The sequence below is a fragment of the Gymnoscopelus microlampas genome (assembly GCF_963454915.1).
Source record: "Gymnoscopelus microlampas genome assembly, chromosome: 23".
NCBI lineage: Eukaryota > Metazoa > Chordata > Actinopteri > Myctophiformes > Myctophidae > Gymnoscopelus > Gymnoscopelus microlampas.
In genome coordinates this window covers 13,428,758-13,450,537 of record NC_139960.1, presented here as the reverse complement: position 1 = coordinate 13,450,537, position 21,780 = coordinate 13,428,758, and the positions used below count along the sequence as shown (strand labels likewise).

The following is a 21,780-nucleotide window of genomic DNA, read 5'->3' as shown; positions in this document are numbered from 1 at the left end:
ACAGCAGATCTACAAGGCGCGACGCGTTGTGAGCTTAAGTACAGTACTTGAGTAAATGTACTTAGTTACTTTCCACCGCTACACATAGTCAGTCGTGACGTCTTTGTTGAACTGCATTATGGCGTTTGCACTTTGTTCATTTACAGCCTGTACATCTACATAAACGTTCAGATTTCAAATATAAAGTGCTTAGACCATGGCCACAGATGTTACAATTCACTTCGGGTGGGTATAAGTACCCGTATCTTCAGCATTGTTCAATAAAAAGCATTTTATTCCGATCGGTGGCCATTTTCTCATACAGTTATAATGTATCAGACAGATATACACGGCCAAACCGATACAGCCGCGTAGTGTAAAAAAAACGGAGACAATGGCCACCGATCGGATTCAAATGCTTTTTATTTAACAATACGGAAGATACGGGTACTTATGAGGGCCCGTACACAATTATAACACCCGTGGCCATGAGTTAAGCACTTTATATTTGAAATCTGAACGTTTATGTAGATGTATGGGCTGTAAATGAATAAAGCGAGCCTCTTTTGAAAGGCCCGTGTTAAGGACATTGTGTTGCGAAAATATGAAGTGTTTACAGCACCATAACATGGTTAATACATTTTATTTTGGGATGTACAATACATGAACATTACGGGACTAGTAACGCAACTTGTGTCGATAACTAATGGAGAGTGGACATTACCGCGTTTGGCTAAAAACAGTTAGTTAGTAACATCATACAAGCATACAAGCTAACTATTAGCCACATTCGGCTAGCGCTCAGAGCCTCTTTTGAAAGGCCCGTGTTAAGGACATTATGTCGCGAAAATATGAAGTGATTACAGCACCATAACATGGTTAATACATTTTATTTTGGGACGTACAATACATGACAACGCAACTTGTGTCGATAACTAATGGAGAGTGGACATTACCGCGTTTGGCTAAAAACAGTTAGTTAGTAACATCATACAAGCATACAAGCTAACTATTAGCCAAATTCGGCTAGCGCTCAGACGAATCCACTGAGAGAGGCGTCTCTAGTCCCATAGCTTGGGAGGACGAGGGCGCCCGTTCAGAGTATGGGAAAGTATCCCATTGGCTTAAACGACAGCCAATCACGCAAAAAAAGTGTTGCAAACATGTTGGAAATCTGTCGGGTCAGACTCAGTGTGAATATAGACCCGCCAGCTTTCAGCTAGCGGCTAAAAAATCCTCAAAAGTGTACTTAAGTACAGTACTTGAGTAAATGTACTTAGTTACTTTACACCACTGGAAGCGGGGCCAAGGCTGGATGGAGAGGTGGAGAGAGAGAGAGAGAGAGAGAGAGAGAGAGAGAGAGAGAGAGAGAAGGCAAGGGGTTGAGCAAGGGAGGGAATGCAAATCCCCCCTCGGGGAAGAGAAGTCATTAAATCAAGCCCAAAGTTGTAAGCCTGTTTACTTTAATTCTGTCTCGTTGTTCCCTATACTTCCACCACTCCGTCCATCACATCCTTCCTTTGAATTTCTACCCTTCCCTTCTTTTCTCTCCTCCTCCTCCTCCCCCCCTCTACATTTCAGCCTCTCCACCTCTTTCTCTCGCCTATCCCACATTGAATTCCAGCTCTCTCTCTCTGTCTCTCTCTGGCTATTTCTTCCCCTTCTTCCTCCTCTCTCTCTCTCTCTCTCTCTCTCTCTCTCTCTCTCGTTCTCCTGCAGTCGGCCGTGCCTTGTTTTCTCAGTTCCTCCCTCCTCCTCCTCCTCCTCCTCCGTCGTTCCTGTAGAACCCAGGGTTTTGGGCTAAACGCTTCCATGTGGGAGCCGGGCCACATCAAGAGAGGGGAACGTCACAATGGCCCCTTAACCAACTCCAGCCCCCAATCCTAACCCCCTTCCTTCTCTCCCCTCCTCCTCCGTTTGCCCACCCCCCCCCCCCTCCCCCATCTCCAAGCCCAGATACAAAATCTCAAACATGCAATTATTCTTCCAGCCGCTCGCTCGCTCAACCCGCCTTGCCTTGCCTTGCCTTGCCTTGCCTTGCCTTGCCTTGCCTTGCCTGCCCGCCGCGGAGCCAAGTTTGCAGACACAAACATTATTATTTCATTATGAAAAAGACTGTGTCTGCTGCACTCTATGAAAACAAGCCCAATGTAATGGTTTCATACAGAGAGACACGACTTCCAACACAACTCTATACACGATATGCAAGCCATGTGGTATAGACACTCCTATCTGTTATTCTGTGGTAAATTGAGCGTGGAGGGGGGGGGGGGGGTTAAATAAACGGCACCGCAAGCGATCAGGAGAAAAGAAACAGAAAGAGAGAGAAACCAAACTTCTTCCTTCATTCATCCGTTGCCTTCTCTTTTTCCATTCTGGTGGTGTGTGCCCATGACATATTTTCCATCCCTGGATAGACTATTTGATTGTGTGTGTGGGGGGGGGGGGGGGCGGGGGGGGCAGAACAAATATAAAATACCAAACTGGGCCCAGGCCCAGAACTGTCTTTTACACAGCAACATCCTGAGTTCTCGTTAAAGGGATAGTTCACCCAAACAAAAAATATATTTTTTCTATCGATTAGACTTGAATTCATAGATTAGGATTTTTTTTGTCGCATTCCTAAGCCAATAATTTGACGACCAGCGGACAGGTAGGCAGCGGTTCCGGATAGGAGATACAAAGGAGACTCTTTGTGTCTCCTACCGGAACCGCTGGCAAGGTCATCAAATTATTGGCTTAGGAATGCAAAGAAAAAAAAAATCCATGAATTCAAGTCTCCATGGGGTGACTAATCGATAGAAGAAGAGTCATTTTGTAGCCTGGTAAACCCTCCCTCCGGAAATCTCATTTCCAAATGAGATTTCCGGAGGGAGGGTTTACCAGGCTAGTCATTTTGGGGGTGTCGTCGAATTTCTTTGGGTGAACTATCCCTTTAACACTCAGGATTTTGCCATGTATAACCACTATTCCGTTCTTCTCTGAGAGTAATAACACAATAAACTTCTCATCTCCTCCTCTGACCCTCCCCCTCGGCATGGAAAGGAGAAAACACATAAGCGGGACGTTTATTGAAGGCGCCCAACGTCTAGTGAGATATTAGAATAATATTGCTTTAATAAGAGAGCAATCCAATCAGGCGTTTTGAGGCCGAGGCGATCCTCCAGACTCTGCAGCATGAAGGGGGTTTGCATTAATGCACTGTTCATCTTAGAGACGGAATAAACACAGGCTATATTATGTTTGTATTGATTGCAGTGGGTTGGTCTACCTGTAACGAGGACGACTCTTGACTTTCGATCCTATATTTGACGGCAAAAATAGATGGCGAGTTGCAACAGATTTCCAAGTGTCATTACTTCTTTGATTTCATCAGTGACCAGTTATCCTTCAGGTGACAATAAGGGTAGGTTTGAGAGTCTTGTCATACCAGAGCTGAAGCAAACATGAACAAAAATATGTTCATGAACAATTTATTCAAACTGTCAATTTGAATAAAAGCAGAGGCTGCTGATCAGGAGCAGTGTGCAGGATTGTTTGTTCATGAAAATATTTTTTTCACGTTTTGCTTCAGTTTTCACTGTCCAATGCACCTGCATTTGAATGACATACATAGGTTATACCAGAGCTGACATGGTTCTGGGGTGGGCACTCGTCATATCAGCTGTGTTAAATTAAGGCCTGAGGTTCCGATTCTACAAATGTCTTCTAAATCCAACAGTATTCTGAAAAAAACGTATGTTTCTATATCAGTGGTTCTCAAACCTTTTCACGTCAAGGACCCCCAAAAGTATGTGTATTTGGCCACGGACCCCCATCTCAAAATATGTTGTTCCAGGGACCCCCAGATGCAAAGATTTGAGTTAAAAATGTTTGCTTTAAAACAATATATATTCAAAGATTTGCACACATTTTCACGATTTTTCAAAAATAGCAGGTCTGCAGGCTCGTAGCGCGACACTCGGTGCCGCGCTATGAGCTTGTAGATCTGCTATTTTTGAAGAGCCAAAGTGTAAAATAATGCTTTTTAGCTCAAATGAAAATGTGACACAGATGCTTCTTCAGGTCTTAGTGGGTTAAATGTAATGCGAGCACATGGGACCAAAATGTTTTTTTTGTGCTATCCTTTTAGCCTAAATGTTGGACTGTACCTCGTGCCGTTTACATTTCTGATTAATAAAAGTATCTAATCAATCAAGCACCTGGGATTTGAACCAACTACTACTGCTCATCGGTTGAAATTAGGCTTCTTGGCTTCAGGCAGCGCTACTCTGTTACACCAGCAGTATTTTGCTTATGTCAATTTGACTCTAAATTCCCACTGTGTAGGAGGAGGTGTGGTTTTTGAATCGTTGTGAACCATAACAGCTAACAGACCTTCCTGATCAATGCTGTATTTGAATGATGTTACAAATATAAGGACTTAGGTGCCAACATCCTGTCCATCTTTCAGGCTCCCATAACACCCCTCATAATAATAAACCTCATGGTGACGGACAGTGGAGCCAAAGTGACAGACAAGAGGAGGTCAGGCTACAGTGGGGAGCACGGTAGCTGGTGTGTATGTTGTCACCATATCCCATGCTTCACCATTTATAAATAGTTGTTGCTATCTTTAAGCCTCCAATGAGCGTGCGCACACACACACACACACACACACACACACACACACACACACACACACACACACACACACACACACACACACACACACACACACACACACACACACACACACACACACACACACACAGTATGCCACTTTGCCTATGATCTCACCATGGCTGCAGCAGGCCCTTGCTAACCTGCAGATATATACTGCTACGGTGTTACGAATGAATGAGTCACAATATACACACTCACACACACACACACACACACACTAACATGCACACCCCCTTTCCATATAACCTCGTCCACCTGTTCTCCTGTGGAACATCGCTTGTCTTTTCCGCTATCTCCTTGGGGTGGACATGATGTACTGCCAGGCACGCAGGTTAAACCTCGGCCACAGCCCCAGTCAGGCAGCCCTGCTTGGCACAGACACCCGAGTTCCATGCAGGCCTGCTTTTGGGAACATGAACCACCTCCTCCACCCGTATGAACTGGGTGGTGCCGGCGTGCTGCAAGCCTTCTCCTAGCTCTCTGTCCCGGCTGTGGTCCATCATGCACGTCCCTGCCTTGTCGTTTCCACAACACAACAACACTGTGCTGCAGCTATCAGATCGTTTACAGGCTGCAAACATTTTCCACTAGACACGGACACTTTGACAGCAGACACGCGGGGACATAGCATAGCAGTTAGTCTGAAGGAGTGCCCCACCGGTGCCCAGTTGGAACGTGCACCGTGTAATCATGACCATGGCCACTCGGTCACGTCCCACGTTCAAGTTTGCCTTGTGACCTGTGTTGCGTGTCATTCTCTGTCTGTCTGCCTGTCTGTCTGTCTGTCTGTCATTGTCTCTGCCAGGCCGAAAGGTGTTTTGCACCCTGTCCGTCCGTCCGAGTGTCCGTCTGTGTGTGTGTCCGTCCGTCTGTCTGTGAGCAGCTAAACTCCGGCACTGTTGGCCCGGTCACTGTGAAACTGTGCAGACACACTCCCTGGATGCCAATTCAGAACCTCTGCCCTGAATATTTCAGATTGGCCTGTTATAGCACCACCAGAAGGACGATTTTTGGATATTACTCCTACAGATTTTGTCCAAACATCACGCAAATTGCTCTACATATGCTCACAATGCGCCATGATGCATTATGAGCTTGTATATCTGAAAGTGGTTAACGCCGTACTGTCTAATAAATCCAAACAAAAACAAATACTTTGGGTCCCCACTCCCCTGGACCCAGTACAATACTGCATGAGGGCATATTTCACTGAATTCATAACAGACTCTCTGCTGGATTCATACAAACACAATCCTGCTCCAGTGAGGCCATACCGACACCAACACCAACAGAGGAACAGTGTTCAGATGTATGCACCAGACACAATGGTACGTCTGTCTCATTGCACCAACTCTCTCCAGCCCATTTCATTGGCATCGATGGATGAATTCACTCACTGCGGTCAGTGTGTTGTTCTATGGGGGAATGATTGGAAATTATATTACTGTTGTCCTTCCGCGAGTGGTGATACAAATGACAGTAGGCAAGAACGTCTGGTGCTTCTCATATGAGGCCTTCTGCACAGAAACAAATGAATAGCTATTGGCCTTTAGCCGTTACCCTTTTATCCTTCTGCTGTTGTTTGTTTGCTACTGACAGTGTGATACAGTGAGATAAAACCGGTTTGCGGAAACAGTTCCAAATGTGATGGAACCGATTCCGGTTCCTCAAATGTTTGATCCGGTTCTGGATCCCAACCCTAACAGGCAGACAGACGGGTACAACGGATAGTCATAACGATTCACTCAACTCACAACGCCATTCAAATCACAATACTAGGTTCACAATATGATTTTTCACGATTTTTTGAACATATTTTTTGTTTTTTCATTATTTCTCGTATTGTGTAAGAGATTTTCTTCTTCTCTTTTTTTTTTTACTGTGTTTTCTCTTGTCCTCTTAATAATACAGTAGCAAATGACTGAAAACTCTTTTATCAATTCTCTTACAAAGATCCTGTATTTTCTTCAATTTTGTTTGGCTATTTTTTGCATTGCGATACATTTTTTATTCAATCGATTTAAATTGTCACCAGTTTGAATCGATTTTAACCCATTAAGACCGGGAACGCATCTGTGTAACCACTTTAATCATTATCTTATACTTTGGCTATTTTTGAAAAATCATGAAAAATCGTGAAAATCTTTGAATAAATACATGTGTTAAAGCGAAAATGTTTAACTCAAATCTTTGCTTCTGGGGGTCCCTGGAACAACATATTTTGAGTTGGGGGGTCCACGGCCAAATACATATCATTTTGGGGGTCCTTGACATGCAAAAAGTTTGAGAACCACTGATTATAGCAAGGTATGTTTTTTCCAAAAAATATTTTTGCACAAATTTTCACGATTTTTCTAAAATAGCAGATTTACAAGCTCATAGCGCGGCACCGAGTGCTATTTTTGAATAGCCAAAGCAATCCAAAAATGGCACAGATGTGTTCCCGGTCTTAATGGGTTAATCGATTTACGATAAATCGTTACATGCCTAATGGGTACAATGGAACAGCCAACAGGTATTACATAACCGGTTGGGGAATGCTTTCCCCAACTTGCATCATTGCCGACTTGCATCGTTCACGAGTATAGGCCCGTGTCCAAAGAGCTCTGTAATATATACAAGCAGGAACACCTGGCTTTGAAGCAAAACAAATTGCTGAACCAAAATTAACGTGAGTGACCTAAACCTAACCACAATCTAATTTGTGTATAACAATACATTCATAGTACCAGGCACTCATTTTGTCCTCTGATGTACTACATGTATGCTCACTATGCATAAACACATGATCAGTGGTGAAAAAAGTACTCAAATGTTCTACTTAAGTAAAAGTATCAATACTGCAATGTAGAAGTGCTCCGTTACAAGTAAAAGTCTAAATTTACTTGAGTAAAAGTACAAAAGTATTGGTATACAAATGTACTTTAAGTACCAAAAGTAAAAGTATTAAAAATGCTTGAAAATAGCAGATCTACAAGCTCACAACTTGTGAGCTTGTAGATGTATAAAATATGGCTAAAGTGGTTAGTGCATGTTTTATAATGTAATAATGTATATCTGCAAAGTATCAAGTAACTAAAGTTTTCAAATAATTGTAGTGGAGTAAGAGTACAATATTTGCCTCTGAGATGTCGAAGTAAAAGTATAGACAATTGGAAATACTCCGGTAAAGTAAAAGTACCTCAAAATTGTACTTAAGTACAGTACTTGAGTAAATGTACTTAGTTGCTTTCCACCACTGCACATGATGAAGTCATGGCCAATGCAGGGATACACCATACTGGAATATACAGCAGCACGGACAGACGAGGAACAGATGGGTTGAGGTTTTTAACATGAATAAATATTATGGAGATGCTAGACATAGTACAGGTGAAAATATAAAGGTTAAACACCTATGACGGCATGACAGAAATAACTAAATATGCTGGCGTGGTTGCCAGGTCACCCTCTCTGGCAGATGGCAACGTGCCCTCTGTGTCATGTGTGTGTATTGCATTACAGGACAGTATGGGTACCTGTGTGGGTCTGTAGGGCAACCTTTAGCAAGCTGTACTGCATGCGGGGTATCGAGCGGCGACTGACAGTTTGGCATGGCTGTTTTTAGGTTGTCCCCCCGCCCCGTGTGTTCTTTCCCTAATGGCTTTCTGGAAGTCCTAATGTAGCTGTGTGTGCATGGCCCACATGCTTCAGCTAGCCTGCAGCATGCAAGCATATGTGCAGTGGCGTGCACAGACATTTTGAGGGGCAGGTGCTCAAGTAAATTATACTTTTTTTTGGTTGACTTGGTCTGCTCTTTTTTCCCTCTACACCTATACCTCTTTGCCAAAAATAGCCGATCTACAAGCCCACAACGCCTCGCAGCGGTTATTTTTGGCTAAAGTTCACGTCAGAAAAGGGATGCTAGGTTTCGAGTGGTTAAGGTAAAAAGAAAAATCATATCACATAAAGAATTGTCGGACCCCCTGTAGTAACTCTGAGGACCCCCTAGGGGTCCCGGACCCCCTGTTGAAGACCCCTGCTGTAAACTGAAAAGGGCACTTCTGGTCAAGAGGGCAAAGGGCAGGTGCTCTAGCACCACCTAGAGTCTATCTGTGCACGTCCCTGCATATGTGTACATGCGTGTGCGTGCCTGCCTGCATGTGTGTGTGAATGCATGTGTGTGTGTGTGTGTGTGTGTGTGTGTGTGTGTGTGTGTGTGTGTGTGTGTGTGTGTGTGTGTGTGTGTGTGTGTGTGTGTGAATGTTTTTGCGGGGAAGATTATTCCACGCAATGTACGTCTCTTGCTGGCAGTGAGTTTGGAGCCTTAGTTGTTAAGCCAGTGAATTCCGTCGGGAAGTAAATCTTTTGTGAGGTTGCACTCTAGAATATAATTTGTAAGTAAAATGACGCTTATTTCTGAGGCCGAACCCAAGATGTGTTTATGCTTGTTCTAAATAACACACTACATAAATGGGGTTGGCTCCGGAAACTGCAGTGTGGTCTATAGTCATATTGCCAGTCAGTCATGTAACAATGTGTGTGACTGTGTGTGTGTGTGTGTGTGTGTGTGTGTGTGTGTGTGTGTGTGTGTGTGTGTGTGTGTGTGTGTGTGTGTGTGTGTGTGTGTGTGTGTGTGTGTGTGTGTGTGTGTGTGTGTGAATATTTATACCCCATTTTGGCCACACTGACCTCTAGCATGGAGCCACTGGTAGCTTTATGCCATATTATACTGCTGTGCAGTGGTGGAAAAAGTACTCAAATTCTTTACTTAAGTAAAAGTACCAATACTACAGTATAGAAATACTCTGTTACAAGTAAAAGTCGAGAATAAAAACATTACTTGAGTAAAAGTACAAAAGTATTGGCATCAAAATGTACTTAAAGCACCAAAAGTAAAAGTACTAAATTGTTTGAAAATAGCAGATGCGACGCGTTGTGAGCTTGTAGATCGGCTATTTTCAAATAGCCTAGGTATAAAATAGGGCTAAAGTGGTTAATGTATGTTTTATAATGTAATCATTTATATCTGCAAAGTAACTAGTACCTAAAGTTTTCAAATAATTGTAGTGGAGTAAAAGTGCAATATTTGCCTCTGAGATGTAGTGGAGTAGAAGTAAAAGTATTGTACTTAAGTAAATGTACTTAGTTACTTTGTCACTGAGACAGAGAGGAGAGGAGAGGAGAGTGTTGACATCAAGGAAGATGTTGAGAGCAAGAGTGAGAGATAACGGGTTAGAGGTAGAGAATGTTTCAGGGGGTTGAAGCAAATAATGTGACAGAGAGAGAGAGACAGTGTGAGAGATTAGAGAGAGACACACAAAAGCAGAGAGGAGTTTCTTGCCAGGACTTTCAGCAGTTCTCCAGTAAAGTGGCACCATGGGCCTGCATGGTCAAACAGGCCTGCTCTCACTCACTGCAGTGCATACTAAATCTAAAACACGCACACACAGACGCACACACAGACGCAGTGGTGGTAAGTAACTAAGTACATTTACTTAAGTACTGTACTTAAGTACAATTTTGAGGTATTTGTACTTTACTTGAGTATTTCCAATTTCCAATACTTTTACTTCTACTCCACTACATCTCAGAGGCAAATATTGTACTTTTACTCCACTACAATTATTTGTACTAGTTACTTTTCAGATATAAATTATGATATTATGAAACGTACATTAACCACTTTAGCCCTATTTTTTACATAGGCTATATGAAAATAGCCGATCTACAAGGTCACAACGCGTCGCATCGCGGCGCGTTGTGAGCTTGTAGATCTGCTATTTTCAAATATTTTAGTACATTTTGATGCCAATACATTTTACTGAAGTAAATTTTGAATTCTGGACTTTTACTTTTACTAGGGCGCGCTCCCACCGCACTTTTATTTTACCTCTGGGGCAGAATCTGCCAATGCTTTGTCAATGCAAATGCGTGGATTCTTGGAAAAAATCCGCAAGACCAGGAATCCACGCATTTGCATTGACAAAGCATTGGCAGATTCTGCCCCAGAGGTCAAATAAAAGTACGGTGGGAGTGCGCCCTTACAGAGTATTTCTATATTGGAGTATTAGTACTTTTACTTAAGTAAAGAATTTGAGTACTTTTCCCACCACTTTTCCACCACTGCACGCACGAACACAACACTTCTAGTTCTAGTTGATCACTTATCAGCAGCTAGGCTTAGAAATGTAAAGGAACAATGACAATTTCTCATTACAAGACAAATTTCTTATGTTTGATCGAGGAGGCGTAAAAGTTTGTTGTCAACAAAGACTTTCTAAATGAACTATAAACATATTTTCCATGTAAACAATGACATCGACGATTGATTCTGCTGACCTCGTCCCCAATTATAATCCTTTCTGGGAAGACTTTCCATTTTTTCAGTGTTTTTGAACTCTGATACGTTGTTCTTTCAGGAAGTAGTGGTCCGTTTATTTGCTTCAGCCCAGCTGTTGTAAACATGCCCAATCAGTGCGTTATCTTATTCAAAGGTTCACCTAAACATTGATTGTCCTCGCTTCCTCGCATCTTCTCTCTCTCTCCCCGTTGTTGTTGTTCTTCATCATATTATCTGACTCTCTCCTATCTGTGTCCTCCTCTTGGCTCTATGTGATCTTTAGTGGGTTTCATTGAAATATTGTGTGAGTGCAGTGTTTTTCCTGTTCAGCTGCTGTTTTATGGTCGTCCAAGAGGCTGCCCTGGGACAGAGGAGCTTGATCTAAGACCTAAAGTCCACCCCTCCCTCCCCTCCCACCCCCCTTTGGCTCTCCATGCAGCTGAAACTTCCCACATTTATTTTCCTTTTCATCCAGCAGACTTGAAAGTCCATTAACTCTCTACATTCCTTCTCTCTCTCTCTCTCTCTCTCTCCACTCACTACACATGGTTCCTGTCAGGCACCGTTGGCCTTGACCTTAAAACATTGTTGGTTCCATAAATTATGCTCCATATGATCCACTTTGACACTGCGGTGTCCAATAGAAGGTGACATGTTGCTGGGATTATTCCAAGGGCCCGTATAGATTGTATGGTTTATATATATTTGGCAAGAGTGAAGGGTCGTCCTCAGAGTGACAAGATGAGTCCGTTTTTTATGTCTCCATTATGCCATACAAAATGACAAACGTTTCGTCTTTCCAGCCTTCGTCAGTGTCGGTATGTGTTGGTTTATATATTGTCATGGGGCCCGAACTCAGAGCAGTTCCTGTGTTCACCGCTCGTTGTTGAACTAGTCTCACATACTGTATAGCTAAGTCCACTTAAACCCTCTATTCTTAGAGAAACAAACCTGAGTTAAAAATTAGCTTTTACCAGGTTGCTTGCAGCCTGGTCTAGGAAGAGACTGATCAACTACTCAACACTTTCTCGACACTTTATAAACACTTTCTAGCGACCTTTTCCTCATTGGCTGCATGTCCTTCTATCCTTTAAGCCAATGGGGAGACTTCCCCGAGACTTCCCCATACTCTGAACGACGGGCGTCCTCCCATGCTATGGGATCATAGTAAAAAAAAAAGTGTGGTCATCGCCACCAAACAAACTATAAAAAAAAAAGTGTGGTCGTCGCCACCAAACAAACTATTGACGTGACTCCTCATACACACACACACACACAGCGCCTATACTAAATCTCTTCACCAAAACGTTCTCCCCCAGAATAGGGATGCTGGGGTTCAAGTCTGGAAAACGTGGTGGTATAGATAAGATTGCTGGTATGCGGACTTCACGTCTGCTATACAATTGCTATCTATATATGGGCACATCGGTCGGATCAGCAGTTTTGGACAACCTCTGATCCGACTGCCTTGCACCAGGCACCACACACAGACACAGAGATTATCTTCATTTATCGTTTAGATAAATAAAATGAATGATCCCAAGTCAATGTTATTTTGTTTTGGTCAACCTGTGCACGTCAGTGAAGTGGAATGACAATGAAGTTGAACTGAGTTCACATACACTAATGAGTCCATACATGGGCAAGACACGAATACCACTGATGTTACAGCCCTATGGTTGACCTCTCCAGTCAGCTTATAGATCACACACTGGAACGGGCTTAAACATGCACGCACACACACACACACACACACACACACACACACACACACACACACACACACACACACACACACACACACACACACACACACACATGCGTGTGCACACCCATGCATGCACGCATCACACAAACAAACACACACACACACACACACACACACACGAGCGTGCACACCCATGCATACACGCATCGCACACACACACACACACACACACACACACACACACACACAATTACTAGAATCAGGCAATAAGCCCTAACATTGTTCTGGCAGCGGGGTTCCTTTCTGAGCAAACTCGAAATAAAAGTAACGTGTGTGTGTGTGTGTGTGTGTGTGTGTGTGTGTGTGTGTGTGTGTGTGTGTGTGTGTGTGTGTGTGTGTGTGTGTGTGTGTGTGCACGCCAACTGATAATCAGTGGTGGAAAAAGTATTCAAATTGTTTACTTAAGTAAAAGTATCAATACTGCAATGTAGAAATACTCAGTTACAAGTAAAAGTCCGGAGTAAAACATTTACTCGAGTAAAAGTACAAACGTATTGGCATCAAAATGTACTTAAAGTTCCAAAAGTAAAAGTACTAGTTGTGTCTAAAATGTGCAAAAGACTATTTGAAAATAGACGATCTACAAGCTCACAACGCGTCACCATGCGACACGTTGTGAGCTTGTAGATCGGCTATTTTCAAATAGCCAAAGTTTACATAGGGCTGAGGTTCATGTATGTTTTGTAATAATAATCAAAATCTGCAAAGTAACAAGTAACTACAGTTTTCAAATAATTGTAGTGGAGTAAAAGTACAATATTTGCCTCTGAGATGTCTAATGGTAAAAGTATAGAAAAGTTAAAGTGTAGAAAAATGGAAATACTCCAGTAAAGTAAAGATTCCTCAAAATCGTACTTCAGTAAAGTACTTGAGTACATGTACTTGCCAGGACTGCTGATAATCAGTTGGCCACTGGTTGACACTTGACATTCAGCATTGTGTCCTATACTCTTCATATACCAACACCACATCAGCACAACAATTAAATAAATACTGTCTTCACTCAGTCTGCCACTAGTTCAGGTGGTGAAGTGGGTGGGTGCATGTCAACTGAGTGACTTCATCCCAAGGCTGTGTGTATACCATGCTGTATCAACAACCTCGCGTTTGCATGTTTCAGAGGGCGATAGTAGTTCCTTTTTGACCCCTGGGAGCTTTGGTTTCGGCCCCGAGCCCATGGATCCGAAACCGAACGGCGCTGCCAGGGGTCTTTAAGAGGCCTCAGAAGGGATAACGAGTCAAATAACATAAGCCCTAATCTAACACTTCCTCATAGCCACTGCAGAGCTGGCTCACACTCTCTGCTATGGTGTTAGAGAGAGACAGGCAGGATTGACACCTAGGCCAAAACATACACAGCACACGCACAATTTTGAGGTACTTTTACTTTACCGGAGTATTTCCAATTTTCAATACTTTTACTTCTACCACCACTGACACACACACACACACACACACACACACACACACACTCCCAAATGTCCGGGCAAATGCACCAATGGACGCATGCATGCACAAATATTTCTATATGGATCCTAAAAGGGAAAATTCCACATGTTAACGACCGTGTGAAGGTCTGAGAACAGGGTGGACGGGTTCAGGGTGCCTTGCTCCAGAGCACTCTGAGAGCCCAGAACCTATTGTGGGAGGCCAGTTGTTCTACTCTGTGCAACATCCTGAGGTCACAACACACACAGCTGAATTACATATTATTGTAAAAATAATGATAAAATGCATGCCCTATTGCCACAGTTGTATGAAAAGTGCAGGGACGTCACAGGCTCTCAGAAGGTGGGGGGTATGGACTTTCGGTGGACTATACCCCTTATTTTACACTTTGGCTATTCGAAAATAGCAGATCTACAAGCTCATAGCGCGGCACCGAGTGCCGCGCTATGAGCTTGTAGATCTGCTATTTTTTGAAAAATCGTGAAAAACATTTGTGACTGTCAAATGTAAACAAATTTTGTATTTTCAAAATGTTGTGTTTTTTTGGCGGGTTTTGTTAGTTTTTTTTCGTGTTTTGGTTACTTTATTTCGGTTTTAGGGTTAGGGTTAGGTTATTTAATTCTTATTTTTGCCTGATTTTACCGATTTATTATCAAAAGAAAAAGAAATATATATATATATTTTTTTTTTAAGTGGGGGGTATGAAATCACGGATCTATGTGAGTGAGGGTGTTGCGTCGTACGCACAGTGAATGGCCGCGACGCCCCTGGAAAAGTGATAAAAGTAAAAGTCCGGAATTCAAAATTTAAATAATACAAAATAAATGGTGCATTTATATAACGCTTTTATCCAAAGCGCTTTACATAGATTGCGCATTACATTCACCCATTCACACACCGATGGTGGAGGAAACCATGCAAGGCACCAACCTGCTCATCGGGAGCAATTAGGGGTTCAGCGTATTGCTCAAGGACACTTCGACACTAACTCTAGGGGAGCCCGGGATCGAACTGGGAACCTCACGGTTGCCATCCGGCCACTCTACCGGCCACTCTACCCCTAAACCACTGCCGCCCAGCCACTTTTACTTGAGTAAAGACGGACCTTTTAGACAAAGTGTTTTTAACTGTACTTGTGCTGTTTTTTTTACATTTCTGCCTAATCAAATATTCAATCAATCAATTAGGTTGTCTTGTTTGTGTTGCCTGTAGACATGTTGTTCATATGTCCCTATTCTGCACTGTAACCCAAAGAAAATATTTAGTTTTCGGTTCCCTGTGCACTTTCGTGTAAGGTGGACTGACAGTAAAGTTGAATTGAATTGAATTATAATTAAACAGAATCAAATTACAGTGGCCAGTGCTGTGACTTAAGAGGCCTCTGGGAAATGTTAATGGACAGCTACACCACATTCACTGTAAACACCCATTAACCCATTGAATCCGGGAACGCATCTGTGTCATTATTGTATTTCTTTGGCTATTCAAAAATAGCAGATATACAAGCTCATAGCGCGGCACCGAGTGCCGCACTATGAGCTTGTAGATCTGCTATTTTTGGGGAAAAAAAGGAAAATTGTGCAAATCTTTGAATATATACATATACATATTTTTAAAGCGAACATTTTTAACTCCAATATTTGCTTCTGGGGGGATCCCTGGAACAACATATTTTGAGATGGGGGGCCGCGGTCAAATACATATCATTTTGGGGGTCCTTGACATGGAAAAGTTGGAGCGCCACAGATATAGCAACATACGGTTAGGATTTAGAAAATATTTTTAGATATGTATTTGGCCGCGGACCCCCATCTCAAAATGTTTTGTTCCAGGGACCCCCATGAAGCAAAGATTTGAGTTGACAAATGTTCGCTTTAAATAAATATATATTTAAAGATTTGCGCACATTTTCAAGATTTTTCGCCAAATTAATCTCAAAATGACTCAGATGCGTTCCCGGTCTTACTGGATTAATACACACACGCACGCCACGCACATTTATTCATTATGCCGTCCCTATCTACAGCGTGTGTCATTCTGTTCTCTGCTGGCCTCTGTTTCCATGCCTCCCCTCTCCCCACTCTGTCCTATGCTCTCTCTCCCAAGGAAGTCCATTCACTATTCAAAACTCTGCTTCCTCTGTCCACGGAGCTCATCGGCTATCTGTCAGGCATCCAGGGAAGAGACGATCAATATGCACAAAGACACACAAACATACTTTCTAGCATATCTTTTAAGAATATCTTACAGGGATAGTTCACCCCAAAAATTACTTTTTTTTCCTATCGATTAGTCACCCCAATTGTTTTTGTTTTTGTCTCATTCCTAAGCCAATCATTTCATGACCAGCAGCGGTTCCGGTAGGAGACGCAAAGAGTCTCCTTTGCGTCTCCTACCGGTCCGCTGGTCATCAAATTATTGGCTTAGGAATGAGACAAAAACTAAAACAATATCCACATATTCAAGTCTCCATGGGGCGACTAATCGATTAAAAAAAATATGTGAACTATCCCTTTAAGGCATTGTTTGTATGTATGTTTAATTGGTGGAGAAAACCGGAAGTCAGGGGGTAGAAAGTGGGGGTGTGATCATGTGCCTGTAAACACTGGAGAACAGCACAGTTTTGGAACATTAAAGCTGCAATCCGGAACGTATTGCGAAAAAAAAACATTTCATCTGAACTATATTATGAGTCATATAACTAGTACTTCTGTAGCGGCTTCCTGCTTCATCTCTTTCTTAGCTAGGGGGTCCTTGGCCTGAAAACGTTGAAGACCCCTGATCTACAAGGATTACTTAGAATAGGGTCAGGCATCTAAATACATGCAGGACTGACGCTCTCTAACTAAAATGTCATGTTTTTCTCCCTCCGTTGCTTCAGGTGATACACATTTTCACTGTGTGTGAAAGTGTGTAGGTGACGTGGTGCAGGGCAGGTCCTGTTGCTCTTAACACTATATAGTGCTATTATGTGACACGCTGATGAACAGCTGATTGCTGTCAGCTGTCACTTCCACACGCCACTGATGACCTGCAACAATGGCATTACCATAGACTTTAAAGGGCACTGACAAGACAAACTGATCACGCACGCACGCACGCACGCACGCACACACACACACCAGAGGTGTAAAGTAACCAAGTACATTTACTCAAGTATACTGTACTTAAGTACAATTTTGAGGTACTTTTACTTTACCAGAGTATTTCGAATTGTCTATACTTTTACTTCTACTCAACTGCATCTCAGAGGCAAATATTGTACTTTTACTCCTCTACAATTATTTGAAAACTTAGTAAGTTACTAGTTACTTTGCAGATATAAATATAAATATACTACATTATTACCACTTTAGCCCTATTTTATACCTAGGCTATTTGAAGCAAATCTACAAGCTCACAACGCGTCATGATGCGACACGTTGTGAGCTTGTAGATCTGCTATTTTCAAACAATTTAGTACTTTTACTTTTGGTACTTGTAACAGAGTACTTCTACATTGCAGTATTGATACTTTTACTTAAGTAAAACATTTGAGTACTTTTTCCACCACCGCACACGCACACACACACACACACACACACACACACACACACACACACACACACACACACACACACACACACACACACACACACACACAGTGATGACTAGGAGATCTCTTCAGATTTGCTGACACCTAAATAGGAACATAAGTTATGCTGTCAGCTGTTTGTCACCAGTCTACTGACATGTTAGCTGTCATGGGCACTGGTTTCATCACAGCATGATTCATATAGAAGATTTATATCAACCGCTGAGGACCAGTAACCTCTTAAAATACCCAGTGTCCTTTGCATTATTTCGATTGGGCCTCACAGGTGTCACTCATCCTGTTGGGGGTAATTTGAGCAGGACAATAAAAGCCCTCCGCTCACTTCCTTCATGGACACATGTGTGTCTGACTCTGACCAATGAGCTGTCATCATTCATCCCCCATGCCTTTGGCAGCTAAAAATAAACCCCAACAATGACAGCCATGGTAAACATTGCTCCTTTCCTTTTAGCAAATCTCTCTTTGAGTTTCTTACGCACTAAAAGCTATTCAAGTCGGCCCTAAGAGTCACATAAGCTACTAGGGCAGAACAAGGCTCACTAGTAGGATTAATGAGAGAGAGAGAGAGAGAGAGAGAGAGAGAGAGAGAGAAAACCAGTAGAGATGTGAGTAATGTGGACAAGTGGTTCTCGAACGTTTTCACCCCCAAAGTGATATATGTATTTGGCCGCGGACCCCCATCTCAATTATATTTTGTTCCAGGGACCCCCAGAAGCAAAGATGTGACTTTGACAAATGTTCACAAAAAATAAAAATAGCAGATCTACAAGCTCGAGTGCCGCGCTATGAGCTATAGAATATGGATAAAGTTGTTAAAATGATGACACTATATTAACTCATTTTGCTGGGGACCCCCTGGTACCCCTCCAAGGACCCCTGGGGGTCTCCGGACCCCACTTTGAGAAGCAATGATAATTTGGACAACAAGCACACAGAACCATAGGCTGCTTGATTTCACATGCAGGGTCACTCACAAGGGTCACCATAAGCCAGTGGTTCTCAAAGTGGGGTCCGGGGACCCCCAGGGGTCCTTGTGGGGGTTCCAGGGGGTCCCCAGAAAAATGTGTTAATATAGCATCACACTAATTTAACCACTTTAACCTTTTACACTTTGGCTATTCAAAAATAGCAGATATACAAGCTCATAGCGTGGCACCGAGTGCTTGTAGAGAGCTTGTAGATCTGCTATTTTTGAAAAATCTGGAAAATGTGGGCAAATATTTGAATATATAGTTTTTGAAAGCGAACATTTGTAACTTAAATCTTTGTTTCTGGGGGGTCCCTGGAACAACATATTTTGACATGGGCGTCCGCGGCCAAATACATATCATTTTGGGGGTCCTTGACAAGAAAAAGCTTGAGAACCACTGCCATAAGCATCAGGTGGAGGAGGGAGAGGTTGGCACTCACCTCTCTGTCTCTCTGTAAAGTGTCCAGGGTGGAGATAAGTCGCTCTATATCGGTGATCATCGGCGACAGTTCGTCGTCAGAGGTCTCGTCCTCCGCGGACCTGTTGCTCTGCAGGTCGTCGGTGGGGGCGGGGGGCTGGCTGGGTCTGAAGCGGTTCCGGGCGACCATCAGGGTCTGGTAGAACAGACACACCGCGACCCCCAGCAGCAACAAGGGGCCGGAGCAGCAGTAATATCTGCGGCGCAGGGACCAGAAGAGGCCCCACAGCATCCCGGCTTCCGTCTCTCCCAGGTGTGACTTATTAAGACAAGCTGCTGTCAGTGGTGGGAAAAAAAAGTATTCACGTTTTTTTTTGTACTTAAAAGTATTTGTACGGCAATGTAGAAATGCTCTTGTTACAAGTTCAAATTATTGGCATCAAAATGTACTTAAAGTACCAAAAGTAAAAGCACTCATTATGCAGACTGTCCCATTTCAAGTTTTCAAAAGTATAAAATTATTTTGAAAATAACAGATCTACAAGCTCACAATGCATCACACTGTGAGCTTGTAGATCTGCTATTTTCAAATTTCCTAAATGTAGTGGTTAATGTATGTTTTGTAATAATAATCAACAATAATCTACAAAGTATCTATAAATAGTTTTCAAATAAATGTAGTGGAGTAAAAAATACAATATTTGTCTCTGAGGTGTAGTGGAGTAGAATTAAAGGTACTGAAAATTGGAAATACTCAAGTAAAGTACCTCAAAACTGTACTCAAGTACATGTACTTGGTTACTGTCCACCACTGTGTTGACTAGATGGTCTCCATCTCAAAGCAAACATCTCTCATGGTCCTGGATGGATGCAGAGCCCATAAAGCTGTCCTCCTCCTCGGGTGAAGAACAGCAGATATATATAATCCTGAGGCTGATGTGTTCCACAAAGTACCAGAACGCGCACTCCGGTTATTACGCATCTCTCTCTTGTAACAACGAACGACGGAACTAACGGTTTCTCTTTAAAAGGCGGAGATATAGATGTCTAACAGATATCCATCTTAAAAACACCAAATCAGAAACCTAAGCAACTTTAGAATTGGGTGATCCGTGGTGGTGGAGGTGCGCACCGGGTTTGTTTTCGATCCCCGTCTCATCGCTGTTTAAAAACAGTGGAATAACGGTACTAGCTCATGACTGATCCCTCCTCCAACCCCGGTCCAACCCCGATCTGATCCACAACTTCACCAAAACTACTGGGAAACTGAGGGTTTTTAAAAGCAGGCTCGATCCAAGACGATCTCCTTCAGTAGGCTATCCTATCCGTTGAGCTGGTGACGCTAAAGTGTCCACCTGGTTCGCGTTAGAGCCCACGAAGAACAAAAAGTCAACTTCCATTGGATCGCGTATACTGAGACTTCTTGAGACGCGCGCACGTCACTGACTCACACAGCGGTTCGCATAGTGTAGCAAAACGTCGACACGGAACGGAACGGTTTGAACTTCAGTGGAGGTGATCCTGATCCTGGGCTCTACTGTGGGAATGCTCCTCGGTTTAGGGCAGAAATTCCACGGTCTAAATGCGCACACATGCCTTCACAGTAGGAGGTCGAGAGAGACGTGTACCCCCCTCACCCCCCACCCCCCTTCTGACTCCTGACTGTTAAAACAGTGGACTCGTGGAAAACACACACACTTCATCATCATTATTACCCTCTAGTGGTCCCCGGACCACTGGTTGAGAACCACTGCCCTAAGATATAGAATTTCACAAGGATAACTTGAGAAAAGTTTCCATTAGGACAGATTGAAAAATATCCACTTGAACCCCAGCATCTCTTATCTTGTGGTAACGTTCATCAAAAAATAGACGATCTAAAAGCTGTTGTTAGCTTGTAGATCTGCTTTTATGGTTTAGTGATTTCGTGTAGATGGGGGAAAAAAAGAGAGCGCCAGGCATCTCAAGTATAGAGGGTTATAGTTAAACTTAAGTTTAACCATAAACTTGGTTTATGGTTAAACCAAGTTTAACCAATTCTTGGTTTAACCATAAACCAAGAATTGTTTTTTGATCAATCCCAAATATTATCAAAGTATTCTGTGGCACCCCTGGGCTTGCGTCACGGCACACTAGGGTGTCACGGCACCCACTTTGAGGAACCCTGCTCTAGTGTGCCAAGCTCTACCCTCTGGATACAGCATAAGGATAGTGTAGATCAGGTATTGTGTATACAAATAAATGAGAAGTGAGAAACAAGAGGTAGCAAAAAAAAAATCATTTTATTTTTGACATAAATCTGGAAATGGTACACAGACACACACCATCTCAGTGCAGAATGACTGGTAACACACAAACACACTTACAGCAAACAGACTTGCACCCTCACATACATACAGGCTTCAGTAATTAATTTTGTTCTTATACTGTACATTCTGAAAAACATTTAAGAGACTCTTGAGGGGTGGTCAAAGTTAATATTATGCGACAGCAGTAACTTAATAATGCCACACACACACACCGCCTCCGTTCCCATCACCTCAGTCATGATCAATTAATTAATTAATATCAGGTACGTTTTCGACATATGAGAGCACCTTTTACAAAAATCAGG

At 42.8% G+C, this 21,780-nt stretch overlaps 1 protein-coding gene across 1 annotated transcript in view; it reads right to left on the bottom strand.

Annotated features, from left to right (window-relative positions):
* cped1 (cadherin-like and PC-esterase domain containing 1) overlaps positions 1–5,144 on the bottom strand; it is a gene marked incomplete at both ends in the record, with an annotated part of 97,111 nt that extends 91,967 nt beyond the window's left edge. Inside the window, 2 exons of the mRNA XM_084050191.1 lie at positions 3,004–3,067; positions 4,983–5,144. Of these exons, the coding sequence (XP_083906317.1) occupies positions 3,004–3,067; positions 4,983–5,144 (226 nt within the window). The remainder of the gene's footprint in view (positions 1–3,003; positions 3,068–4,982) is intronic.
* Positions 5,145–21,780: the final 16,636 nt, after the last annotated feature.